Below are 10742 nucleotides of genomic sequence, written 5' to 3'. Positions count from 1 at the left end.
TAGTGATTTATCGGATTATAATTGGATTTGAGGTGCTATAAATTTTACATTCTATAAATGGACGACATTTTGGAAAATGTATGCATGCTTGAGCACTTAGGAGGGATTTTTGTTGTTGCTTTTACATACTTCACACTTTAAAGAGCACAATATACTGGATCTTGGTTTGGAGGCTTTTACAGTAACCTGTCATCATGCTGAAATTCAGTGCTGCTATAGAATTAGATTAGAATTGCCTAGTGACTTTGTCTGCAATATCATCATATGCTGCACCATCTAGCAAAACATTGGCTCTGACTGTGGCTGAGTTTGGCATAGATGAGAGGGGCCTGTAGACCAGTCTTTTCCTTCTTGTTTCCAGTCTCACCTGTAGAGATGAGAGATGAATATAGAATTTTGTCATTTTAAGTTGAGATACTGATGTTGGTCTTCAAATGATAAGGGATCCGCAAAAAAGTTGATAACTCTTAAAGGGTTCTAGCAATTAAGTACGTTTTGTTACGTTATTCCTAAGGTATATTGTGATGCATGCTTGATTCCCTAGGAACGTACTGAAATTTCACATTTAGACCATTTTACCTAGAAACGAAACTGTTGGTTGATTGTGTTACTGTACATTTCAAGAGCGATTTCAGCAATTTTCAGCAATTGGCAGATATTTCTGGAAACTTATCTGAAATCCTTCATACTCAGATCTTGGTACTACTGGTTGTAATTACAAGTGTTAGAGATGCTGGTAATAGAAAATTATGTTCAAATTGGACATCAGTAGCCTGTCGGGGAAAGATGCGCTTAAACTCCTTATGCCTGTGTGAATGCTAAAATATATGCTAAATCTTCTGACAACTTGCAGATATTTGCTACAAAATTGAATATTGTATTGTCAGATAAAGCAGTGTTGATTCATTATGGTAGGTTTAGACACAGGGATTGTTACAATATTTGAGGATGTTGTGAGGTAATTGCTAGTTCGCTTTAGGAAGGGTGCGTGTGTATTTTCCAAAGGTGACAAAAATTCATTCTGAGTGACCGTTGTCAGTTTCGTGGACTAAAAACTGTTAAATTGGAGTAAGAAAATAAAAAAGGGTAATTACATACATACAAGTGAAACACACTGGAATTTGGGAAAAGCCTGTGAAACCTGAGCTCCTTGAGAGGAAATACAGGTAATTGTTTAGATAGAAAGTTCAAACAGAAACAAGCATTTCCTTTTAAAGCTGTCCTGTCTCTGATCTGTTCTGTTGGAGGGGGTGCATACTTGGAAATTTTCAGTTCGAATACAGGATCATTTTTTTAGAAGGCATTTCAGTTCCTTTGCTCAAGATGTGAAAAATACTTTTCAGGAAAAAGAGGAGGAGCTTGTTGACAGGATTGTGAGTTGGAAGAATGTGCTTCTAAATAAGAAGTGGATTTAGGGCTGTGATGCACACCTCTGCTTAGAGGGAAGGCTCACTGTGTTAAACAGTAGCGGTTTAATGTGTTAGAGGGAACAAAGGAGGAATTTGGATTGCTGCTTCTGGACACTTTTCATTCCTAAGAGGTGGTGTGTAGAAGTGTGAAGTTTCAGAGGAGATGTGTCCTCAGCCACAGTGTTGTATGTAGAAATAACCATTCCGTATGGAGAATATAGTCTTTGCAGTGAATCGAATTGGAAGACCTTAAAGTTTCATTTGTTACTACACAGTCCTTGTCATAAGTTCTATATGTTATAGGGCTGAATCTTTAAGATTAATGGAAAAAATTAGCAATATAACTTTGTAGTGCATTGGTAAATGAAGCTTTCAATGTCTTTACATCTTGTGTCACTGATTAGGTCTTCACATAATGCCATTTTGTCCTCATCTTCATTGTGTTCATCATCCTGTGCAACTAATACATGCTTCTTAATTATGCAAACAGAAAGCGTTAGCAAACTTGTTTGTGTCAGTGGACACGATGAAATACATTTATATTCTACTGTTACCCTGTTCTGTCTAGTTTGGTTTTACTGGCTTTGCCTTGTTGGTCAAGATCATGCTGCTTTTATTCTTCTCATAATATTATTACTTCATTGCTTTTATTATAACTTTCTTCAAGTCATTATTCAGAATGTTCATACAAGTAGAGAAGCCTCTATGGGTTTCTACTTCGTAAGGTCTTCCAATTAACATTAAGGATTAATAGTACATGAAGAAATTTCGTACTTTCAGTCTACTGGTATGAGATACAGTAATTTAATAGCCATATGAAGGTATTGGGTAACTGTATTGATGTGAGCTGGTTAACTCTGGACAATACATTTCTGTTATAGTCTGTTCTTGCTTTGAGAGTGAGTGAGGTGTTTCGGAGTCTTAGGCTTTTAGAAACTCACTGCTGTCTTTACTTTTAATTTCTTCTAGGCTCTAGAGACTTACTGCTTTATCTGAATGATGTAGTCCTCAGGAAAATAGGGTTTCTACAGGAGTGTGTTGTATTCCAAAGCTGGGTGTAATTCTGCCACTCAAATATGAAAAATAAAAATTGCTGAACAGGAGTAATAAATGTTGGGTTTTTTTTCTCCCCAGGAAAGAAAAAGTCTCAGGAAGGTAAAAACAAGGGAAAGAAGGCAGCGGATACAAAACAGAAAAAGGCTGATTTGGATTCTACTTCTGCAGATATGAGGGATTCGAAAGAGGGTGAGTTCTCAAGTATCTTATTTTTTTCCTTCTGACTATTCTTTTGAATCAAAGGACACTTTTTGTCATGTTTAGTATGTTAGCATGTTATGTTAGTGTAGCAAAGTGAACATGTTTATATTGTTTGCCCAAACTTTTTTGTTAGTGAGGAACTTGGATATCAGAAGTATGTCATTAAACATGCAACTCTGACAACAGGAAAAACTAATGTACTGTAAAATTTGGACATAAATCCAAACTCAGTAGAACAGAAGAGCAGAGCAAGTCCTTATTCTAAGATAATGTCTTTGGAGCTTAGTTATACAGTCATTATTTATTGCCATTTAACATGAGTCGGTGTCAAGGGAGAAAAAATACAGTACTAATGTGCCGACTCACTAAACATACTATTTGTCCTGAAGTTTAACCGCAAAGTTTGTTTATAAATTGGCTTGGCATTTTTCACATAGTATGTATGGAAAAATGGCTGAAGGATACTGTAAATACTACATAGGTTTTTGTTTTACAAGAATGTAAAACTTGCCACTGCTGTGTGACCGATAATCTTTAAACCTCTGTATAGGTACTGATTTCTTGCAAACTTCTTTACTTTAATTTCTTTTGACCCATAACTCTTCCATTCCTTCAGCCTGTTGTCCCTTCTGCTTACACAACACGTGCATCGCTATTCCAGGCGTCTTAGGCCCCAGCTAGGGAATGGAGAGGAACTTTTTTTGCTCTATACCATTTATGCAACATTGTCTGAATTGGCAGCAAAGTTATTTTCTTCAGCAGTGGATGTATCTGACAGCAGATAGGTAAGACTGCCATGCAGAGGTGTGAATGAAGAATCTGTCCACACCAATAAATGAGGTGCATGCAGGCTCTGATTCAGAAGTGCAGAAAATAGCTGTTCAGGCAATGGCTAATAGAAGATCTGATACAAAGGATGGAAAGTGCTATGCCAGGTACGAGGGTACACCTTGCTATGTGTTACAATACAAATCCAGATTGTTTAATAATTTGGGGAAAATGGTCAAAATCCAAAATTTGCTTGACAGGCTTCCTATATACTTTGTGTATTGCGGTACTTTCCTGACACTTAGTTGCTGTAAGAAAAGTCAGCAAAAGTTTTTTGGAGGCATCTTGAAATGTTCTGGTACTCTTCAGGCTATTTTGGGTTTCTTGGCCACAATGTTCAATCCAAAGATTCTCTGTTAAGTATAGGCAATTGCCTACATTTTGCTGAAGTTCCAGAAAGGAAATTTCTGAATGCGGTTTTACTCTCAGTACTGAATCACAACAGTGAGAAGGAGTGGTAGCGTGTTGGGTCGTAAATGTTGGATATGATGTGTTAGAGGAAAAGGTAGAAGAAAAGTGTAGCATGCTTTGAAGTGTTTGGTAAAAACATCTCATGCTTTTCTTTTCATACTTTGTGTATCAGGTCATAAAGAGGAAGATGAAACACCTTCTGTTTCTGCCGTGCTGTCCCTGGAACAAACAGCCGTGATTCAGGAAATGGTAAATCAAGATGTACTTCCAAAGCTGATGATCCCCAGTCCTACCAGTGAACCACAAATGGTAACTGAAGAGAAACAAGGAGAGGCAGTAAACTGTGCATCAGATGATTTAGATGATGATGAAGAGGAAGAGGATGAAGAAGAGGAAGATGAAGAGGAGATAGAAGATACCAATATGCCTAAAGAAAATGCTGAAATGCCTTTGATATGTGAAGAAAAGTTAGATTCTATGGAAGAGCAAAAGAGTACATCAGAAGAATCTCCAGAAAGCTCTCCGAAGAAAAAACTTGTGGTGAAAATTCCAAAAGCGAGAGGTGAATCAAATGGTGATGTTCAGGAAACATTCATGTTTCCCTGTCAGCATTGTGAGAGGAAGTTTACAACAAAGCAAGGACTTGAACGCCACATGCACATCCATATATCTACTGTTAACCATGCTTTCAAGTGTCGATATTGTGGGAAAGCCTTTGGTACTCAAATTAACAGGCGAAGACATGAGCGACGCCATGAGGCAGGGCCAAAAAGGAAACCGTTCTTAACACTAACGTCATCACAACACTTGGATAATGTTGCAGATAACCAAGTAATTGTGGATGATGGTCTTAAAGATGACCTGAATGTTCCCAGTCTCGTACAAGACTCTGTTGTCTTGGATTCTGAGAAAGTTCCCCAAGAAATGTCAAACTCCACTTTTGCTGAGGAAAATAAGGAGCCCAAAGAATTGCATCCGTGCAAATACTGCAAGAAGGTTTTTGGAACTCACACCAACATGCGGAGGCATCAGCGTAGGGTTCATGAGCGTCATCTTATTCCCAAAGGTGTCAGAAGAAAAGGATTCTTTACTGAAGAGCCACCGCTTCAGACAGAGCAGACCCCACCAGTCCAGAGTGTATATATAGCAAGTACAGAAATAGAAGAGGAAGGTGAAGTAGATGATGTCTATATTATGGATATTTCCAGCAATATCTCTGAAAATTTAAATTATTACATTGATGGTAAAATTCAGTCCAACAGCAGCACTAGCAATTGTGATGTGATTCAGATGGAGTCCAACTCTGCAGACTTATATGGACTAAATTGTATAATCAGTCCAGTCACGGTGGAAATTTCCCCAACTTTAAAGGTTACACAAACACATGTGAATGAACCTCCCAAGGAACCCTCAAGCAGCGGGAGCAATGAATCCAAAAAGAGAAGAACTGCCAGCCCTCCTCTTGTACCAAAAATAAAAACTGAAATAGACCCAGAACCTATAACTCCTACTAGTTCTTTAAATCTTCCTCTTAGCATTTCAACAGAAAGCTTACCTTTTCATAAAGAAAAAGGTGTTTATTTGTCATCAAAATTAAAACAGCTTCTTCAGACACAGGACAGTAAGAAGATAACTCCGTCAAGTGAAATCCCTAAACTAGGACCTTCTGTTACATCATCGCCTATTTTGCCTCCAGTATCCAGCAGATTTAAAAGAAGGACCAGTTCTCCTCCCAGTTCTCCACAGCACAGTCCAGTACTTCGAGACTTTGTCAAGTCAGGCGAGGGGAAAACAGCGTGGAATGATAATATTCGGAGTTCAAAAATGCCAAAGTTAGAAAGTCACAGCAACTCACCTGCCTGGAGCTTGACTGGAAGGGAGGAAAAAGAGACTCTGAGCCCTCTTTGCTTTGAAGACTATAAAATATCAAAAGACTGGACAGCAGCTCCAACTTTTGGCAATGTATGCAACCAGCAGCCACTGGATTTATCCAGTGGTGTGAAACAAAGGTCTGACGTCAAAAATAAGAATCAGGTTCCCTGGGAATCTGTTTTAGATTTAAGTGTGCATAAGAAGCCTTGCGGTGATGCTGAAATCAGGGAATATAAAGAAAATTCCGTACAGCCAACCTGTAGTGGTGTTAAAAAGAAGAAACCAACCACTTGCATGTTACAGAAGGTTCTGCTGAATGAGTATAATGGAACGGATGCAGCCACAGACAGCACACTCAGTGTAAACAGGAGTGCGAGCCCGAGCAAATCCCTGGAGCCTCAGGCAGAACCTGACACGGATCCCAGTCTGTCTGCATCGTCTTCTGTTGACACTCAGCCCCTTAGTTCCTCCGTTTCCCCTGTGCCACAGGCATCTGCTGTACCTTCCATGTGCCAGCTGCCTCCTTTGTTAACACCAACCAATCCTCCTTCCCCGCCACCCTGCCCGCCTGTGTTAACAGTTGCTACATCACCTCCTCCCCTCCTTCCGACAATGCCGTTATCAATTCCAGATGTCTCTGCCAGTGCCACCAACACTTCTTCTTGTCCATCGCCACTTTCTAACACTACTACCCAGTCCCCGCTACCAGTTCTTTCACCGACAGTTTCTCCTTCTCCATCTCCTGTTCCTTCTGTTGAACCTCTTATTTCTGCTGCTTCACCTGGTCCTCCTACACTCTCTTCCTCATCTTCCTCCTCCTCTTCCTCCTCTTTCTCCTCCTCTTCATCTTCATCATCTCCATCTCCACCTCCTCTTTCTGTAGTTTCTTCTGTTGTTTCATCTGCTGATAATCTTGAAAATAGTCTCCCAATAATAAAACAGGAAGAACCCGAAAATGAGCAACAGAAAGCAAGAGAAGATCCTCATACTTCAAGTGAATCAGGAGTAGTACAGGAAACATTCAATAAAAGCTTTGTGTGCAATGTCTGTGAATCACCTTTTCTTTCCATTAAAGACCTAACGAAGCATTTATCCATTCATGCTGAAGAATGGCCCTTCAAATGTGAATTCTGTGTACAGCTTTTTAGGGATAAAACAGACTTGTCAGAACATCGCTTTCTGCTTCATGGAGTAGGAAATATCTTTGTTTGCTCGGTCTGTAAAAAGGAATTTGCTTTTTTGTGCAATTTGCAACAGCATCAGCGGGATCTCCATCCAGACAAAGAGTGCACACATCATGAGTTTGAAAGTGGGACTTTGAGACCCCAGAATTTTACTGACCCCAGTAAGGCGAACGCGGAGCACATGCAGAACCTGCCAGAAGATTCTTTGGAACCTTCTAAAGAGGAGGAAGATGAAGATCTAAATGATTCCTCCGAAGAGCTTTATACTACTATAAAAATAATGGCTTCTGGAGTAAAATCTAAAGATCCGGATGTCCGTATGGGCCTCAATCAACACTACCCAAGCTTTAAACCACCTCCATTTCAGTATCATCATCGTAATCCTATGGGTATTGGAGTTACTGCGACAAACTTCACTACCCACAATATTCCACAGACTTTTACTACTGCCATTCGATGCACAAAATGCGGGAAGAGTGTTGATAACATGCCTGAGTTACACAAACACATATTGGCCTGTGCATCTGCCAGTGATAAAAAGAGATACACACCTAAAAAAAATCCTGTACCACTGAAACAGACAGTGCAGCCTAAGAATGGCATGGTTGTTATAGCTGGCCCTGGAAAGAATGCCTTCAGACGAATGGGTCAGCCTAAAAGACTTAATTTTAATGTTGAGATTAGCAAAATGTCCTCAAATAAACTAAAAATAAGTGCATTGAAAAAGAAGAACCAGCTTGTCCAGAAGGCTATCTTGCAAAAAAAGAAATCTGCCCAGCAGAAGGCAGAATTGAAAAATAATCCATCCGAGTCCGACTCTCACATCTGCCCCTACTGTAATAGAGAGTTTACTTATATTGGAAGTTTGAACAAACATGCATCATATAGCTGTCCCAAAAAACCCATCTCTCCCTCCTCTAAAAAGAATTCTTCCAAAAAAAGTGCAAGTTCTTCACCTGCCAGCAGTGAAAAAGGCGGCAACCAGCGGAGGCGAACAGCCGATGCGGAAATCAAAATGCAGAGCATGCAGCCTCACTTGGGCAAGACAAGAGCACGAACCTCAGGACCTGCACAAATCCAACTTCCCTCTGCATCCTTCAAATCAAAACAAAATGTTAAATTTGTACCTCCTATTCGATCTAAAAAGCCAAATTCATCTTCGTCTCTGAGGAACTCTAGTCCTGTAAGAGTGTCCAAAATGTCCCACGTTGATGGGAAAAAAACGAAGGTGGTCGCTAAGAACAGTTCCTCTGGTATCTCAAGCAAAGCCTCCCGGAAATTGCACGTCAGAATACAAAGGAATAATAAAGCGGTTTTGCCAAGTAAGTCTGCTGTGGCAAGTAAGAGAAAGGCAGACAGATTTACTGTAAAATCTAGAGAGAGGATTGGAGGACCTATTACACGAAGCCTGCAGCAGGCGGCAAATGCAGAGGCAGCAGAAAACAAAAGAGATGAAAGCAGTACAAAGCAAGAACTAAAAGATTTCAGGTAAGCATTTAATTTGAAGTTGAAACAACACAGGAACACGTTGCTTGCTGTTTTGCCAATTTTCTTGGTCTTTTTTGAGTTTCTCATTCTTAAATAAAAAAAAGATTACATTTCCTAAAACATGGTGAAGTAGCTCAGTCATGCTGAGGTATGATGTACATACTTGATGCATTTTGTCATGTTGTCATGAAATAATACATGGTTTGTATGGAGAATGTCTTTAATTATAAACTGAATTGAAAACTCTGGAAAAAAATGTCAGTACCTGAGTGCAAATAAACTTAATGTTATTGGAGCCACTGACCTTGTATTTGATATCTCACATACATGGTGACCCAAAATCATTCTAGATTTAGTTTATGACGGTTCACTAAGCTAACAATCATGACTTCGTTTTTTACTCCCTAAAACAACTTGCATTGTTGGTTTTTAATAAAAAGCATTCTCTGCATATCATACAAAAAAAAACAACCCATGACCAAATACTTCAAAAATGTATCTACATACTGAGTCAGATCATCAAATACCTAATATAAGGGAAATAGACATGTAAGAAAAGTTAAATGAATGTGTAAATTTGTTAGAAATATCATGCTCTTTATGTTTCAGTATAAGCAAATTTTATAATTAAAGTTCTATTTCTTTTTGAGAAGCATTTTAATCACAAGAAAGGGTAATACTTCAATAAATAAATCAAATCTTAATCTATGTGCCTGAGTCCCAATTTACGTCTTCATGTAGTGTCTCTCAAATCAAGAGGATATTTTGCAAGGTGTTTGTAACTTTTATTAGCATGCTCCTGCCCTGTTTTTCTTGGAAAAGGGTACGTGATTTGCCGAGTAACTTGTATAAAGCTCACTGGTAATTAAGAGTTCTGTTGGTTTTGGTAATTGCAGTGCATGGCTGTGATTAACACCCGATTTATGGCTGAAGGTAGTATTTTTTCATCAAAGTAATTGACAGTAGAGGAGGGCGAGGAACTGGCAGCCTTCTTCAGAGCAAGTGTCCCCTAGCAGAATTTGTCAAGAAGTGTCAAAATCCAAACTCTTTGCAGCTTGTGTGTCTTACGGTGAAGACCTCATAGGTGAAAATTTCGAGGAAATACTTTGTAAAGCAAAGGTTCAGTATAAAAGAGTTATTTCAAAGTGGTAGAGAGGAATTTGACTTAAAATAGTCAAGACCCAAATTAGGATGTGTTGAAGGAGAAAGGTGTTGCTGGAATTTGGAGACTAATGGTGTAAAAAATGCCTTTAAGGAACAAGAAATGTCTACCAGGCCTGTTCTCTTAGGACATAAACATCTTCATGTTACTTAATTCTCATCAGCTGCTCTCTTAGTGTTATGTGTGGGACTGTATTTTACACGGTGCCAGAACAGATCAGTAGAATTTGAAGCCAGAACGACACATCTTTCCATCTAAATTAATCATTTGACCTTAAGCAAAATAAAACAGAGTACTTGGAAATCTGTGCATATGGAAATTGTTTAATAGCATTTGGGGTAAATAACAATTTACCTAGGGGTAACGTTTCCTTGATTGTCTCAAATACTGTTAGTTTACTTTGGCAGCTTGCAGTCTGTACTGGTTTAATGAATAGTTGTGCTAGAAGAATTCTTTCTTTTTGTTGCTGAAATAATGTTCATAAATCTAGATTGTCTAGTCAACTTTTTTTTTAATATTGAGTATGTAGTATGAAGTATTTTTTGCCTTCATACACTGATGTCAGCACAGGCTAACCAGTTCTGCTCTGTGTAGGCACTGTTGGTTTTGGTTCCCCCCGCCCTGGGAAATCTTAATTCTTAGTATTTTTTCAAGACTTGCTTCATGTAATATTTGTCTCTGGATTTGTTTTTCACCTTTCAGTTTTTCTGTGTAAACATACTCCGTTCACAAATAGTTTGTTTTGTCATTTATCTTCAGTTTTGTTTTTTTTTTTATTTTCTAGGAATCTCCTGTAAAAACAAAACAAAACAAAAAAACCCTTAATGACATGGTAGAGCTGTTGCATGCTCAACTTAGGATAAGCACTACGACAATGGATGTGAAATCCACCGAGCTTGCGAAACCAGCTGAAGCTGACTCACAATTATAAAATTGCCTGCAGGCTGCTTGCTAACATTCAGCGTGAGGCATAGATGTTCTTAGTTTGTGCCTGACACGCACGCTGGGCTACAGGATGATTCAGATAAGAGAAGGGTACTATTCAAAACAAAACAAGACCCGCACAAATCTATCAAAAGAAGTAGTGGGATTAGCTAAACCAAATCTTTTGCTCTCATGTTTGCTTAGATC

The 10742-nt window shown here is 38.9% G+C and overlaps 1 protein-coding gene across 1 annotated transcript; it reads left to right on the top strand.

Moving 5' to 3' along the window:
• Positions 1–2551: 2551 nt before the first annotated feature.
• PRDM2 (PR domain containing 2, with ZNF domain) lies at positions 2552–10513 on the top strand. Its single transcript, XM_009694977.1, has 3 exons — positions 2552–2654; positions 4078–8449; positions 10396–10513. The coding sequence occupies exons 1-3, from the start codon at positions 2636–2638 to the stop codon at positions 10406–10408; spliced, it is 4404 nt and encodes a 1467-aa protein (XP_009693279.1). The 5' UTR covers positions 2552–2635; the 3' UTR covers positions 10409–10513.
• Positions 10514–10742: the final 229 nt, after the last annotated feature.

Source organism: Cariama cristata, unplaced genomic scaffold, assembly GCF_000690535.1.
Source record: "Cariama cristata isolate BGI_N322 unplaced genomic scaffold, ASM69053v1 scaffold2102, whole genome shotgun sequence".
NCBI classification, from domain to species: Eukaryota; Metazoa; Chordata; class Aves; order Cariamiformes; family Cariamidae; genus Cariama; species Cariama cristata.
Note: the sequence above shows the minus strand (reverse complement) of the source record. Positions and strands in the feature narration are given on the sequence as shown.